The sequence below is a fragment of the Oncorhynchus tshawytscha genome, linkage group LG05 (genome assembly GCF_018296145.1).
Source record: "Oncorhynchus tshawytscha isolate Ot180627B linkage group LG05, Otsh_v2.0, whole genome shotgun sequence".
Classification (NCBI taxonomy): Eukaryota; Metazoa; Chordata; class Actinopteri; order Salmoniformes; family Salmonidae; genus Oncorhynchus; species Oncorhynchus tshawytscha.
Window position 1 is genome coordinate 9,771,208 of NC_056433.1, and position 16,262 is coordinate 9,787,469.

The 16,262-nt window shown below is 42.8% G+C and overlaps 2 protein-coding genes across 4 annotated transcripts; both read left to right on the forward strand.

Moving 5' to 3' along the window:
- The first annotated feature begins 205 nt into the window (after window positions 1–205).
- Window positions 206–2,440, forward strand: LOC112249892 (tripartite motif-containing protein 16). The gene has a single exon (XM_024419605.2). It carries the CDS (start codon window positions 245–247, stop codon window positions 1,862–1,864), a length of 1,620 nt encoding a protein of 539 aa, XP_024275373.1. The 5' UTR covers window positions 206–244; the 3' UTR covers window positions 1,865–2,440.
- Window positions 2,441–4,033: 1,593 nt separating this feature from the next.
- Window positions 4,034–14,117, forward strand: LOC112249893 (eukaryotic translation initiation factor 5-like). Of its 3 annotated transcripts, none has more exons than XM_042321434.1 (12): window positions 4,034–4,121; window positions 4,398–4,628; window positions 6,577–6,856; window positions 7,702–7,783; window positions 8,711–8,883; window positions 10,653–10,764; window positions 11,452–11,567; window positions 11,955–12,116; window positions 12,627–12,788; window positions 12,951–13,115; window positions 13,339–13,476; window positions 13,779–14,117. In XM_042321434.1, exons 3-12 carry the CDS (start codon window positions 6,785–6,787, stop codon window positions 13,875–13,877), a joined length of 1,281 nt encoding a protein of 426 aa, XP_042177368.1. In that variant the 5' UTR covers window positions 4,034–4,121; window positions 4,398–4,628; window positions 6,577–6,784; the 3' UTR covers window positions 13,878–14,117. The 3 variants fall into 3 exon arrangements, with proteins under 3 accessions (XP_042177368.1, XP_042177369.1, XP_042177370.1); XM_042321435.1 differs by having other exon boundaries at window positions 4,398–4,591; XM_042321436.1 differs by having other exon boundaries at window positions 4,081–4,150.
- Window positions 14,118–16,262: the final 2,145 nt, after the last annotated feature.

Sequence of the window (16,262 nt, forward strand, 5' to 3'; positions counted from 1 at the left end):
TGACTTAGGTCTGAGGCCTTGACTCAGCACCCTAACTAAGATGTACCGTATTTGCTTAAAATAATAAAACATTTATTCTGTTACCAGAGATAAGAAGAAGACATTTTGAATGTATTATAAGGGGTGTGGAATTTTGTCTCCCCAATCAGAGCTAATCTCTTCTTGGCCTCTATCCAACACCACACCCTCTAGAGGTTCAGAGTGCACATGCTCATACACAGAACCAGGAAGTGAGTGTGGCAAAATGGCAGAAGCTATGGACTCGATCAGTTGTTCGATTTGTCTGGATACACAGAAGGATCCAGTGACTATTCCCTGTGGGCACAGCTACTGCATGGGCTGTATGGAGGGTTACTGGGATCAGGATAATCAGAAGGGTGTCTACAGCTGCCCACTGTGCAAGGAAAGATTTTTTCCTCGACCAGTTCTGAGGAAAAACACTCTGCTGGCTGAATTAGTGGAAAAACTGAAGGAAAGACTTGAAGTTGCTTCTCCAGTTCACTATTATGCTGGATCTGGAGATGTGGAGTGTGACTTCTGCACTGGGAGAAAACTCAAAGCCGCCATGTCCTGTCTGGGGTGTCTGGCCTCTTACTGTGAGACTCACCTCCAGCCTCACCATGAATCTCCTGCTTTCAAGAAGCACAAGCTGATCAAAGCCTCCACACAACTACAAGAGAAGATCTGCTCTCGTCATGACAAACTGTTAGAGGTTTACTGCCGCACCGATCAGCAGTTTATCTGTTATCAGTGTTTATTAGATGAACATAAAGGCCACAATACAGTCTCAGTTGCAGCAGAAAGGACTGAGAAACAAAGGCAGTTGGAGAACAAAAGGCAGAAATCCCAGCAGAGAATCCAGAAGAGAGAGAAGGAGATGCAGGAGGTGAGACAGTCTATGAAGTCACTCAAGTTCTCTGTTCAGGCAGCGATAGAGGACACTGAGAGGATATTTACTGAGCTGATGCGCTCCATTGAACGAAGTTGCTCTAAGGTGAAGGAGTTGATCAGAGCACAGGAGAAGATGCAAGTGATTCTGGCTGAAGAACTCCTGGAGCAATTGAAGCAGGAGGTCGCTGAGTTGAGGAGGAGAGACGCTGAGTTGGAGCAGCTCTCAAACACAGAGGATCATATCCATTTCCTCCAGAGTTTCAAGTCTCTCTCTGACCCTCCTGGATCTGAGATCATCACTGTCAACCAAAGCATCTCCTTTGAGGGTGTAAAGACATTACTCTCTGGGCTGAAAAAGCAACTAGAAGATGTATTTAAGAAGGAAATGACCAAGGTACCTGGACTGGATCACCTTACATTGGATCCCAACACAGTACATAACCGTCTGTGTCTATCTGAGGGGAACAGAAAGGTGACATGGAGTTCTAGGTTCCAGTCCTATCCTGACCATCCAGACAGATTTACCTCAAACCCACAGGTCCTATGTAGCAAGGGTCTGTCTGGAGCCTTCTACTGGGAGGTTGAGTGGAGAGGGTTTGGGGTTTATATAGCTGTCTCATATAAAGGCATCAGCAAGAAATGCAGAGAGGAGTGTTTGTTTGGACAAAATGATCAATCCTGGTGTTTAATCTGCTCTCACTCGGGCTGTTCTTTCTACCACAATGATAAAAAGACTGCCATACGTGTCCCCTACTCCTCCAGAGTAGGAGTGTACCTAGACCACAAGGCAGGGACTCTGTCCTTTTACAACGTCTCTGATACAATGATCCTCCTCCACAGAGTCCAGACCAAATTCACTCAGCCCCTCTATCCTGGGCTTGGATTTCAGCATGGGATCCATTTTGGTTTTGGACCATCTGTTAAGATACTTTCATTGACACAGAAAGGAACTTTGATATATGACTATATGTAGACATGATTACAGTAATTGCATACAGATGTAGGATCTTAATTTGAGCCCAGTTTGCTACTACATCAGGAAGAAAAAAAACTCCAGCAACAGGAAATTATAATTTTTATGTGGATTAAATAATGGAGATTTTTGTTCGGGTTGATCAATTTTTCGTAAGGGAAAATCAAGTCTGAAATTTCAAAGTGGAAATTTCAAACTTCAGAAGCCTTTTTAAACCGCAGTTTAATAATAGCCTATTATGGATAGGTCTGATTTCTTTAGTAGACTATATAAGTAAAATCTATGTAAGCTATGTTAGTAAAAGTATTTTTCATTTTAGTGAAAGAAGATGTTGTTGTTGTAGATGGTAGACAATAGCATACAGCATCTATAGTCCAAGGAGTAGAAAAATATGATATGATTTTTAGCTCGAATGTGGCCATTACGAACCAATTAATGTGCATAGGGGTGTGGCCTGACAAATGTATTCTTGTAAATCAGACAGATTTGACATGTACCTATATAGCTATCAGTTGGAAAGACTGACTTTCTTCATTGTTTTCAATCCATTAGCCAAATAAAACGTGTTTATTACTATTCACAGTTTGATTTTGTCAAGTTAATTGAAATCTCATTTGATTGTCCTATCTGTTCATCTTTTGAGTGTCGCTTTGCCTTCACACTCTTGAGTTTCCATTTTGGGTTGCAAGTCTATTTCTGACATGAGGTGAGGTGAAAGGTTAAACTAACTGAGGTCACACCAATTCCAACCCTGAAGGGAGGATCTGATTGGCATAGAGTAGATGAACCATACGTCTGGCAGGTTTTAAAAGTAGTCAAGTCAGCTTTTTTTTCCATAGAGCCAGCAGCAGCATGCAATCAAATGAATGACCCCAGTTTGCTTTTTACTGAAGTTGCTGAACCCAACCACTGTGGATTGTGGAACAGTTTCAAATTTCAATTAAGCTCACATGATGGCACGGTGTGAATGCTTGACTTGGTGGAGTGTTCGCCAGACGATTCCGCCAACATGTTGTTGAACAGGCAATATTTTTTTGTTAAAGTGCACAATGGCATAACTGAGCCCCACACTCAGTAAATTAATATTTTCAAAGTGAACCAGGTCCTGTCAACAAAGCTGTGGTGTGGACTGTGCCTGTGGGTATACTGTAACCTGAAAAGGAAGTAAGACGAATTGTAACTATGAAGCATAGAATATTATTCTTATATAAACTACACATGAGTGAGGCTATAATCTTAATTTTGGTGGTCAGTAAGGGTTAAATGCTTCGCTCACTGTTGAACTAGGTTGCCCCAGATTTCAGTGGTCAACAACAACCTCCACTCTCCACCCCCAACAATAATTCCACAGGTAATCCAGAAAGGTTGCCAGTGGCCCACTCTATTCAGACCAGCATTCCACATGCTTTAGCAATCTGTCCCCTGGCCTCACACCCTGCTAGAGCTGTATTTGTTTTTTTACTACAGTGGCTGAAAACACGTCCAGAGACTTCGGCCTGTATGCAGCCCTCTCTGCCCAGGCCGACTGACCATTATTACGTGCCACCACAAAGAGATGTATTGCAGTTTACATACAGTTTAAAAGAAGTAACTGAGCCACCGCGTAAGCACTCTCATATGTTATACTTTAACATGTGCATGCTCTCTCCTAGCTTCAAAGCAACCAAGAAAAAAACTTTATTTATGAAAGATAGTTTAAATAGGACTAAAAACAATTAAGATTTTTTTTTTTTTACTTTGATTATTTGATTGTATATTTCTTGTGGAAGTTGATAACACCTGGGGACATGGCAAAAACGCCTACATCCAGTGACAAAAAAGTGTTTAAAATGCATAAAATTCCTTTTCAGTGTGCATATTTTGATGTTTTTTAAGGTAAAGGACACCTGACATTATATGTAAAGCCTGTTGGAATCCATATTTTACACTTAATAAGAACTGATATTTTCTGGAGACAGAAAAGCCGCCGTATAATATAAATGAACCTGTCCTCAAAATGTAGGGATCTCATCCAATTGAACAAGTGTCCTCATTTTTCATTCATATTTTTTCCCCCATCAATTTTACTGTCGCGAGCTCGTGAGATTGCGTCTCAGCCAACAATGATTGACACCAAAATAAACGAGTAAAAAGTTGCCATTTTAAGTGACGTAGTACAAAATGGGCGTAAGTAGTGACGGAGCTGGTGTAGATTGACAGCTACGTTGACAGCTACATTACAGTGGCGTTGCAAGAACCGACTGAGAACGTTCTGGAGGTGAGTCGAAGCAAGTTTAAAGAGCAATGGTGACTAAGCTAGATTACCTTTAAAATATATATATAATAATATATATTGTGTTAATTAGTCAGCAAATTTTCAAGGGTAACAGAGCAGATCAACTTGTATTAAAAAAAAAATTGGCCAACTATAACTAGGTTAGTTAACGTTTCTGTGGCTTCCATATGTTATAGTCATTGGCTAATGTTAACTAGTTATAAGCTGACACCTGTCATTTTGTACTGATTTGAGTGTCCCTTTTTTGGTTTATTCCAGATACCCCATTTTTGGGCGTCTCGAGTTTTCTCTGCGGGCTCTAGTACCCTCCACCGTAAGGTCGGACTGCTCTTTCGGCACTGTTGCAGTGCCGCTTGGTCTCCACAACCCTAACGTTACTGCTCATCCACACAACACTTTATTGCGTCTCTGGGCGACCAGCGGTGTGTTTATGTCTTTGTTTTGCGAAAACGGTGAGTACCCGGACGACAGGAGCGACGGATGGGAAAGGTATTTTAAACTCAATTATACTTTAATTACTGTGTGGCATTTCGTGCTGCATTTATTTACCGCATGTTCTTACGGTGAATGCGCCTCCTAGGTGGACCAAGATGGCGTCTTCCTCCCCTCGCGTACTGTTCCTCTGAATGACGCACTCTGCAGCACATTGCTCAACCGAGGCCTGGTTTGCTTCTCAAACCCCATTATTGCCTATTACATGTGCCATGATTTAATAGTGATAATGTTAGCTATATTGGCAATTTTTATCTTTTCGTACAAATAGTGGATTTGACGTGTTAGGTTTATATTGAAACCCACTGTAGTGCACGTACGTTATATGATTCATATGCCATATGTTTGAGTAATAGATGTGTGCATTTTCCTATGGTTAGTGTTGGCAAGCTACAATGGCATAGCTAACCATATGATACTACTGTTTGTAGGCCAGTTATTCCTTTCCAAATGAACTTGTACATTGTGTTGTTTTTTTGGAAGAAGATTCGAAAAATAAGCTATATTCGTACTTTTCACGTAAAAGAAAAAAGTAATGGCTACTTAAGTACTATCCAAAATAATGGGATATAACATACGGCGGGCGATATGGCCTAAATATCTACTCTTTTTTTTCTTTTTTTTTTTCACTCTTCAGGGCGATTCACAATGTATTTATTTCTCTAAATAATCGTTCTACTATTAAACTTCATTACAAACAGTCAGCAATAATCTAATTAATTCAAGGGCTTGTGAAATTATACCACGGATAAATATAAGCCTTCCACAGGACTCATTAATGTAGTAATTTTATCCAAAGTGTAAACAGTGATGGCAAAAAAACAGATCTGGCATTCAAGTCTGTCTATTAAAATGCCTATTTTGTTCATTTAACCAGAACTAATGAATAACTTCTTGTATTGTGCATTTATATAAAATGAGCAACGGGTCTCAAAACACTCTCACCACAAGCCTACATGCTAGCGAGTAGCCAGCTAACCTTTTTATATTTCAAATTTAACCAAGTTGGATCTATTTGCTAGCTAACAAGGAAGAACTGTGGAATTGTTGTAAACGCACCCTCCTGTCTCCAACTGTTTGAACAGCCTCTTCATTTTGTTCAGATGTTGAAATCAAGTGGCCTAACTTTCTCCGAAATAATGTGCTGCCAGTTCCTTGTTTTAAAAAAAAATCTTCTATAAATCACTGGCTAGACAGCTAGCACAATGGTCTTGGGTTAAAATGCTGCTAGTAGTATGTGCTACCGCAATGCCAGGTGTGACAAACTGAGCATTTTCCAGAATCAATGTTCATTTTTGTAGCGTCTGCTCTGTGCGCTAATTGAAGATTTGAGACACAATAAGATTATTGTTAGAAGGAAGGTTAACTTCTCTTTTACAGTAAAAGGTGTCCATTTTGACAAATCTTTATATTTTTGTCTGTTTGACCAAACCTCATGCAAATAGTGAGGTAGAAGTGATATCTTTTTATTGTGAGTTTGTGTGTGGAAGAAGATGAGACGCAAGAGGTTTCACTCACTGAAGTTTGTCCTAAATAATCCCCTATGCGTTTCTATTGTCGCTTGTCTTTGGGACAATAACTCTAATTGTTAGGGCGGAGACATGAGCATCTCGTCATTATATACAGATCTCTGGTGTAAATGGGAAGGCGCAGAGGAGACGAGACCAAAAAGACATGGAAACAAGCGGACCTAAATGCTCATATATAAAAAAAATATTCTTGCAATAGTCATTTGGAATATCGCGCAAAAACATACAGTTGAGGGTACGCCTTTTGGCAGGTGTTCACCACAGATAAGTGACCATGGGGCAAGGGTGGGAAGCCAATAGGGAAACATGTCTTGTACCGGTCTCACAAGATAGCAGGGTACATTCATACTTTATATTAACATTCATTCTTTGGTGTGATGTCTTCCACTGATCAAGTCTTCCCCCCCTCTTCTCAGAGCTGTTGCGCAGCTGTTGGAACCTGTGTGGGGTGAACTTAACCTACAAGCGCAGAGCTTGCAGCCTCATTGGCAAGACCTTTTTCATGTCCGAGCCCGAACCCTCTTCCAGTCGTTTATGTCATCCCATCTTCGCCAGACAGAGGATACCAAAAATTTGCAGTCCAAGATCTTTCTATCATACTGATAAAGCCTGCAGCCAGCCATCATGTCCGTCAACGTCAACCGCAGCGTGTTGGATCAGTTCTACCGATACAAGATGCCCCGTATAATTGCCAAGGTGAGTACGGAGTCATAGTTGACTGGAGTCACTGTCTTCCCTAATGGTTTGGAGGTCAGGATCTGATTCTAGACCTGTGGTTAGGGGAAATGTCTACCTTGAACAGTTTAGTTGTTCCCATGAGGGTTTGGTCAGTGACCAGAGCACAACTAGTCCAGTGACCTAGGGATGTCCCAATAGTCAAAGCTTCATTCCCATGTTTCCTGCAATAAAATAAAGGAAATCAATATGAAAGAAACCTAACCAATCCATTTCAGTGCTCGAGGCAAGAGAATAAGGCCACACATAGCTTAACTGCAGGTTAACTTGTTTTTAAGACACAGAAGGAGATTTCCTCTGAAAGACAGCATTTCAGGCTGCATCACATTCGGCCATGATTGGAGTCCCATAGGGCGACGCTTAATTGGCCCAGCGTCGTCTGGGTTTGGCCAGTGTAGGCCGTCATTGTTAATAAGAATTTGTTCTTAACTGACTTGCTTAGTTAAATAAAAAGGTTACATTTACAAAATGTTATGTAAATGTCCCCTCACACGTGAGGAGCATCTTGATTGGTGGTGCACGTTCAAAGGGATTTTTCACTGTCAGAATGTGATCCAGTTGGAAGGGGTCGGCAGGTAGCCTAGTGGTTAGAGCATTGGATCTAGTAACCGAAAAGTTGCGAGATCAAATCCCTGAGTTGACAAGGTAAAAATCTGCCGTTCTGCCCCTGAACAAGGCAGTTAACCCACTGTTCCTACGCCATCATTGTAAATAAGAATTTGTTCTTAACTGACTTGCCTGGTTAAATAAAAGGTCAAATAAACACTGTCTTCAACAAATGTTGTTTCTCATGTCTCATCCTCCAGGTGGAAGGCAAGGGGAATGGTATAAAGACTGTTATAGTCAACATGACTGACGTTGCCAAGTCTCTGAATAGGCCTCCCACCTGTAAGTATACCCCCCCACCACCTCCGTTCCAAGGGACACCTTCAGTAGCCAAATGTTGTCCAACTTTGCAGGTAGAAATGCCATGTTTATTTATAACAGGCCATTTTCTATCTGAATGTTCCACAGCATTGTCCTGCTGAACACACCCCAGCCTTTTGGGCAATGGTCTGAACGACTAGATTGACATCTATTTCACAAGGTTGTGAATAGTTTTTAGTACTTGTAAATGCCTCTCTCTGTTCCCTACATTGTGCCCAGTCATCTAACGATAGGTTAAAAGGGGACATCGCACTCCACATTTAAAGTTTATTGGATGTTTTTTGGATATAGTCTTGACATCAAGATGAGTCCAGGTCCCACAATATGGTGTGTGGTAGATTGGGCTATAGGCCTATGCATCAACACAAAATGAATGGAAAAGATGAGCACAGCAAATCTGGAAGTTAAAAGCTGCTTATCTTTTCCATTCATTTTGGATTGTGGAATGTGGCCGATCTACACAACTGATGTTGTGGAATGTGGCCGATCTACACAACTGATGTTGTGGAATGTGGCCGATCTACACAACTGATGTTGTGGAATGTGGCCGATCTACACAACTGATGTTGTGGAATGTGGCCGATCTACACAACTGATGTTGTGGAATGTGGCCGATCTACACAACTGATGTTGTGGAATGTGGCCGATCTACACAACTGATGTTGTGGAATGTGGCCGATCTACACAACTGATGTTGTGGAATGTGGACTCATTTTGACATGGCAATATGTTGGAACCCCTTTCATCTGTAGGGAAGAGTGAGGCTATGAACGTCAGCACAAAATACAATAAGGCAAGCTCTCCAACCTATGAGGAAGGTAAAAGCTTTAATCTGATCATATTTGGATGAAGTAAACTGATATTTTATTTCTTGTTCTCCTTATCCAGATCCCACCAAGTTCTTTGGTTGTGAGTTGGGTGCCCAGACCCAGTTTGACGCCAAGAACGACCGCTTCATCGTCAATGGGTCGCACGAAGCGAACAAGCTGCAGGACATGCTGGACGGATTCATCCGCAAGTTTGTGCTGTGTCCCGAATGTGACAATCCCGAAACTGACCTGGTAAATAGTCTGGAAAGCTTTTCCTCGCATTTGTCAGATCCTGGAAAAGACCTCATTGACACTGACCCGCCTTCGAATGAAGGAAGGGGGGTGGCACGCACTTCACTATCACTCCATTTGAGCTTTTGGCTGTACTCTTTTCCTAGATCCAACCAGGACTGACCGGGCTCCCTTCCTTTTAGATACCAAATCCACTGTTTTGCAGGTGCAGTGTGACATGCTGGAGTTTCCTTTTTGGTATTTCCTTTTTTCTTCGTCATCCAAACAGCCCTTTCTGCTGGACTTGGTATCCTCTGTGTTGTGTTGTCCCAACAGGGAGGGAGGGGTGAACTCGATGGTCCCACCACACCCCTCTGTTGCGTTTTCGCTGACAGGACAGGTTTCTATTGTAATTAGGTCAGCACTGTCACTGGTCTGCGCAGCCATGGGGGATCTGTTCTGCAGCGGGGCATGTCTAGGCAGGGCCTGCATCACGAGTCGATGCACGGATGCTTTCACGAGAGAACTCCAGTGCTGTTACAGATGACCGGAAGGAATGTGCACAGTGACTCATTCCACAGCTTTCAGCGGTTAACTGTGGCTGGCTGACACTGTTTAGTTGGCAGGGGTTCTTATGTCAGAGCTGACTAGAAATCCAATGTATTGATACCGAATTGTCAGGTTCTAAACCTGCTGTTTGATAGATGCATATCTCCTATATGTTTAAGTTGTCCTCATAGAGGATTAGCACAGAATTAGATAGACAAGCTATACTGGTCAATGGATGACCCTAATTTGCTAGAAAATAAGTGTTTCCCCAAAGTGGCGGTGTGTTTTTCCATCCCCTACGCCCCTGCACTGCAGCGATCCAGGCACTTCCTGGAGGTGTCGCATGATCTCTCCGTGGGGCTCAGGATGCTGCAGTCAGTCTGGGGCCTGCTGACACCTTACGTATCTGTGGAGGCGGCAAGGTGCTTGTTCATCAGGGCCTGAAACATTCCCAATGTATAGAATAGGTCAGATGAACTTTGATTCATCTCGAAAACCGAGAACTAAAATCTTGCATCAGATGCTCGATTAGGTTCAGATGTTGAGAATAATGTTACTAGTGAAGTCTCATCCCCCTAAACCAATCATGAACTGACACAGGATCCGTGCACATCTTTCCTGGCCACACTGGGCTTATTCATACGCCTGTCACAGACTGGTCGCGTCCCTTTGGAATGGAGTGAATGCAGTCTATTCTAAGAACAGGAACGAACCGCTTGCATTATTCATTGGTTTTCTACAGTAGGCCTTACCCTCAAGCACTATAGTAGAGGACAATGTTTGCCGACCGAGGCATCATACTGTATTACACTGTCTAGAACAATGTTAGCTGTCTGCTCAATTATCTAGTCCCCCAAAAAAATCTTGGTATATTTTGGGGTGGTTTGCATAGACCTTTTTTTTTTTTTTTTTTTTTTTTTTTGTCCCAGGCCATGCTTGATCTAGGTCTGTGCAGCTGGCCCATAGAGCAATGGTACTTGAGCACCATTCTTTTTCAGGGATGATATTAAACAGAATATTTGGTCATAAAGGTGTTAACAGCAAGAACAAAATTAGCTTCTCAAACTGGCCATCCTGCGTACTTTATGCACACATCTGCATATTTTTTGCTACCCAACTTAACAAGATTGGCTTTTTTTCTTTTTCTCGTAGCTAATTGTTGCTTTGGCTACCGCTTAGGATATGAGACTTGAGTACTAATAAGACCATACTGAAGATTGAATTCTTTCTCTGTCCTTCAGCACATCAACGCCAAGAAACAAACCATCGGGAACTCCTGCAAGGCCTGTGGCTACAGGGGTATGCTGGACACGCGACACAAGCTCTGCACGTTCATCCTCAGGAACCCACCAGGTGAGCCAGACGTGTTCCAATGCTGTCTGACGGAAGCTATGACTCTTTGGAGAAATATTCATTCTTATTTAGCGCTTTCAGGAACACTGCTTTGTCAGACATGCATACTCTCCCAGCATTGCCATTCTGGAAATTCCATTCATTTCATTTGTTCTTTGAAAATCTGGAAATTTCAGAATTTACTGTACAGGGTTGTTCAAGCTGAGGCTTGTTCAATGTGAGCTTGGTTTAAAAACAATGCCAGATATGCTATGTCCATTTTTAAACCACATGTGAACACAGCTATTGTTTTGCTACTAGGCACAGGATTAGTTTGTCTGATGGGTCACAAGAAACTTAAGGCATTAGATGAGTCATGTTGGGTGGTATTTTGCTGCTGAAATCTTACGCAATGCACCTTTTTTTAAACATGAGTCATTGTCATGAGTCAAAGATGAGCAGCAGTAAGCATTGCAGTATCAGAGGGCAGTGTCTGCTGTGGCACCTGTTCTCACAGCACTTCTTGGCACTGTCTCAAGTCATCCAAGGCTGTATGTTTGTTGAATTTATTACACTGAAGAACCATTCTCCAGTCGGGTAAATGTCAGAAACACAAGGCATCGAGAAATTATAAGTTGTCTGTCTTGACTTACTACCGTTCTCTCTCTCTCTCTCTCTCTCTCTCTCTCTCTCTCTCTCTGCAAATAGAGGACACTGGGTCTGTCAAGAAGAAGGAGAAGAAGAGCAAGAAGAAGGACAAGGAGAACGGCTCCAGTGATGGAGAAGCCTCCAACCACAACGACATAGACGCCCCTGATGCTGTGGTGAGTACCAGCACTTCATCGCCTCAGTGGCCAGCCAGACCTCAAGCATCGGCAGAAACCTGAGGGGTGCTTGATCTACCTTGACCTGGAGAAGTTTCAGTATCATCCTTCACACTTCTGATAGAACTGGATAGGTGAAAGCAGAATCTAGGTAGAGCTGTTTTCTAGGGTCTAGGTAGAGCTTTTTCTTTCTTGTCTAGTTGTCTTCGATCCATGAAGGGTATTGAATGGACAGCTTTCTGGAATTAAATGCAACCCGTCTCCATTCTCTCCTTGTTCTTGTTTCTCTGTAGCGTACAGCCTCATGGGAACAGTTTCCACTGTGTAGCGCTGACCGTCTTATTTTCAAAAGCACTGTATAAATGAAATGTGATGGATTTGCTGTAGGACGGTGACGATGATGACCAGGACTGGGGGGAAGAGACGACAGAGGAGGCCCAGCAGCGCCGGATGGAGGAGATCAGCGCGCATGCTAAGAACCTGACCCTCAGCGAGGACCTGGAGAAACCCCTGGAGAAGAGGGTCAACCTCTTCTACAACTTTGTCAAGGTCAGACTCAGGAGGACCCTGTCCAGAAACAACCCCATTTCTGTTTTACCTGGGCCCTGTCAACTCAACACGCTCTGCCTTGCTTATTGCTCGCTTGCATGGGCCTTGCATGGAAGCAACCCCCCACTGCTGTAGTTCAGATTTACCTCTGCTCGTGTCGTACCAATTCTATTTACTGCGGTCACAGTAGTGAACTTAGGAGTGTTACGGAGGTGACGGGGTGCCTCGCTCATCCAAGTCTTGCGTTCCGCCTATAAACTCGAGACTATTCTCATCCCAGAGACTGTTTGCTACATCCAGGTATTATGGCTGTTTTGTCTGGGAAATAAACATGCAATAAGCAGAGTGCAAATGCACCATTGTTACTGCCTTTGGACAGGTCTCTGTTGATTTAAAAATAAATTTGACTCTTATCAGTTGTATAAGAATGATAAAAGAAATGAAGAGGTCCTTGTAACTGTTTGTGTGGCGTCTCTGGGTGGCTCTCACCTCTTGTCACTCCCTCCACAGCAAAAGAAGGAGGACGGTGCCGTCGACTCCTCGGATAAAGAGATCCTGGCGGAGGCGGAGCGTCTGGACGTGAAGGACACGGCCCCGCTGATCCTGACAGAGCTGCTGATGGACGAGAACATCCGTGACCAGATCAAGAAGTACAAACGACACTTCCTCAGAGTGAGTCCCACTTCGCTTTACTGTGTCCGTTCTGGCTCCTTCGTCTCTTTATCTCTGTGCCGTAACTCAAACTGGTCAGTTCTGTCACACTAATTGTTTGGCATAACCTCAACAAAAAATTGTGGCAATAGATTTTTGCTCAATCTCTTCTCTGGTGTCCAGTTTACCCACAACAACAAGAAGGCCCAGAAGTACCTCCTGGGGGGCTTTGAGTGTCTGGTGAAACTGCACCAGGCCCAGCTTCTGCCCCGCGTGCCCATCGTCCTCAAAGACCTGTACGACGCCGACCTGCTTGAGGAGGATGTCATCCTGGCCTGGGCTGAGAAGGTAACTAAGGATGACCATCAGGGTTAACTGAGATAATAGGATGAAACATTTTGTTATTCATCTAGGTCGGTGTCATTTGAGAGAATGTATTTTGTTAGACGCGCCTCATCCAAGATCTTTTACATATTAAACTGATATTTTTAAAGCCGGTAATCTACACTAGAACCTGAGACTTACAAGTCATCTCACATGCTACCTCTTAACACAACCCTGTGTGTCTCAGGTGTCCAAGAAGTACGTGTCCAAAGAGCTGGCCAAAGAGATCCACGCCAAGGCTGTGCCCTTCGTCAAGTGGCTTAAGGAGGCGGAAGAGGAGAGCGAGGGCAGCGGCGCGGATGAGGGGGAAGATGATAACGTGGAGGTAATGACTTATTGCTACAGCCGATTTACCTGAAGACGGTCATTCACAAAGACGTAGGTTTGGTGTTACTGCACTGAAATGCAAATGATCCCCGTCACAAATGATTCATGGATCTATTGGGTGTAGAGCTGACATGATGCCCAACTCTGCATGGCAGAGCACTTGTCTTTTCTACTCAATACATTTCTATCTAAACGTTCTGTTTATTGTGCATCCTGGTGAGAAATGAGTGGTGCCGGAGTGTCTCGATTTCACCCAATTAACATTTCCCTCAACCCCTCCCCCCCACTTCGCTTTCCCAGGTGGTCTACTCGTCCTCTGCCCGCGAGCTGAAAGTGGAGAGTGTGACACCAGAGAAGCCCGCTGAGGAAGAGGACGACCTTGACATCGACGCCATCTAGAAACAAAACAAGCCTCCACCAACCAGTTTTGGAACATCAATTTTGCATGCCCCTCCCCCACTACCTTCCAGCTTTACCAGATGAATCTATTTACTTTGCGCCTGTTTTATCAAGATCGCTAGATGGAGTGATGTTTCTATATGGGTGGAGAGTATTTTGTGGTTTATACTACAGCACTAAATGCACTGCATTTGTTTTCTGTGTATTTTGCCTCCAATCAATTAAAGAATGTTTGCTGCATATAGATTGTCGTTTCTGAAGTTAACCAGTTTTAAGTTTCCCCCCCCATGGTTCCAAGGGGAGAACCGGTATTGACGTACTGAATTTAGGACCAAAGCTGACCATGAATTTGACCGATGCCATTTCCTATTCAAAGCGTGTAGTTTATCACACCAATATGATTAGTATGGGCATAGTGGCATAAAATGGCTGCTACTGTAGTTTACAGTTCAGGTTATGATCTTGAGCTGTTAAGTCCTTAACCCGTCTTGGATATTCTTAGGCAATGTGAGACTGAAAATGGAACATAAATGACCAAATAAAGTTGTAAAATGTCCTACTGTTAACTGCCTGTGGAAATACTTGGCGTCCATTTGGTACTAGGCTCCAAGGGGAGGTTTCATGGAAACAGATTAATCCTAGACTAAATTGCACTTTTATTTTTTACTGAAATGGAATTTCCCAGACATGGTTTAAAATGTTCTTGGATTTGCCCTAGTCTGCATTTAAAGTGATTTCCAGGAGGATGATAATCTAGAAGTGACGTTTTAAATCAAACCTGGCCAAAGACTGGTTTAACTAGATTAATGGATGTTGACCTTGACAATTGACAAATTGATAACCTGGACTATTTCAATGATGACCGAAGAGATCCACCAAGACCAGACAGGAGCAACCCACAGATTTTTTTATTTTTATTAAATCAATTTCTGTGACTCTACAAAGAAAATGGAGCTGACAATTGTTTTTCTCGAGCCAAGGCTTTCATCTGATTCTTAGCGGATGGCCCTTCCCTACATGTACTGATCACCTTGAGGTTTTTGGCATCTGGAAACTTAGTGACACAGGAAATTTGTGTTTGTGAGCCGACTGCATAATAGTCTGCAATGCTGTATGTGTACTGAGAGTTATACTGAACAAAAAAAGTGCAACAATTTCAAGGATCTTAGAGTTACAGTCCATATAAGGACATCAGTCAATTGACTGGTAATACAGATATGGGTCTGTTGGTCACAGATACCTTAAGGTAGGGGTGAGACTGGTTTTCTGATCTTCTGGTGCGTCTACGGTTTGGCTCATGCAGCGCAACACCACCTTCACGTAGAGTAGATCAGGCTCTGTAATGTTGTCCCACACGACGAGGTTGCTGGGTATTGGCAGGAACTGGAACATGCTGTCGTACAAGTCAATCCTGAGCGTCCCAAACATCCTCAACTGGTGATATGTGGTGAGTATGCAGGCCATGGAAAAAAACGGACGTTTTCAGCTTCCAGGAATTGTGAACAGATCATTGTGACATGGGGCAGTGCATTTTCATACAGAAACGCGATGTCTGCAGACACAGCGACCGGAAAATATTCAGACCCCTTGACATTTTCCACATGTTATGTTAAATCCTTATTCTAAAATTGATGAAATTTAACAATTTCCTCTGCAATCTATACACAATAACCCATAATGACAAAATGAAAACCGGTTTTTGGAAATGTTTGTAAATTTAAAAACAAACACCTTATTTACATAAATATTCAGACCCTTTGCTATGATACTTGAAATTGAGCTCAGGTGCATCCTGTTTCCATTGATCATCCTTGAGATGTTCCTACAACTTGATTGGAGTCCACCTGTGGTAAATTCAATTGATTGGACATGATTTGGAAAGGCACACACCTGTCTATATAAGGTCCCACAGTTGACAGTGTATGTCAGAGAAGAAAAAACAAACAAGCCATGAGGTCGAAGGAATTGGCCGTAGAGCTTTGAGACAGAGTTGTGTCGAGGCACAGATCTGGGGAAGGAAAGCAAAACATTTCTGCAACATTGAAGGTCGCCAAGAACAGTGGCCTCATCATTCTTAAATGATAGAAGTTTAGAACCACCAAGACTTTCCACAGTTGTGGCCAAAAGTTTTGAGAATGACACAAATATTAATTTTCACAAAGTCTGCTGCCTCAGTGTCTTTAGATATTTTTTGTCAGGTGTTACTATGGAATACTGAAGTATAATTACAAGCATTTAATAAGTGTCAAAGGCTTTTATTGACAATTACATGAAGTTGATGCAAAGAGTCAATATTTGCAGTGTTGGCATGCTGTCAATTAACTTCTGGGCACATCCTGACTGATGGCAGCCCATTCTTGCATGATCAATGCTTGGAGTTTGTCA

What these genes read in the sequence shown, in the direction of transcription:
- LOC112249892 (XM_024419605.2), top strand. Translation starts at nt 245, where the DNA reads ATGGCAGAAGCTATGGACTCGATCAGTTGTTCGATTTGTCTGGATACA.
- LOC112249893 (XM_042321434.1), top strand. Translation starts at nt 6,785, where the DNA reads ATGTCCGTCAACGTCAACCGCAGCGTGTTGGATCAGTTCTACCGATAC. An exon ending in ACAAACGACACTTCCTCAGA is followed by an intron (nt 12,789 to 12,950) that starts GTGAGTCCCACT and finishes TCTGGTGTCCAG; the next exon opens with TTTACCCACAACAACAAGAA. An exon ending in TCCTGGCCTGGGCTGAGAAG is followed by an intron (nt 13,116 to 13,338) that starts GTAACTAAGGAT and finishes TGTGTGTCTCAG; the next exon opens with GTGTCCAAGAAGTACGTGTC.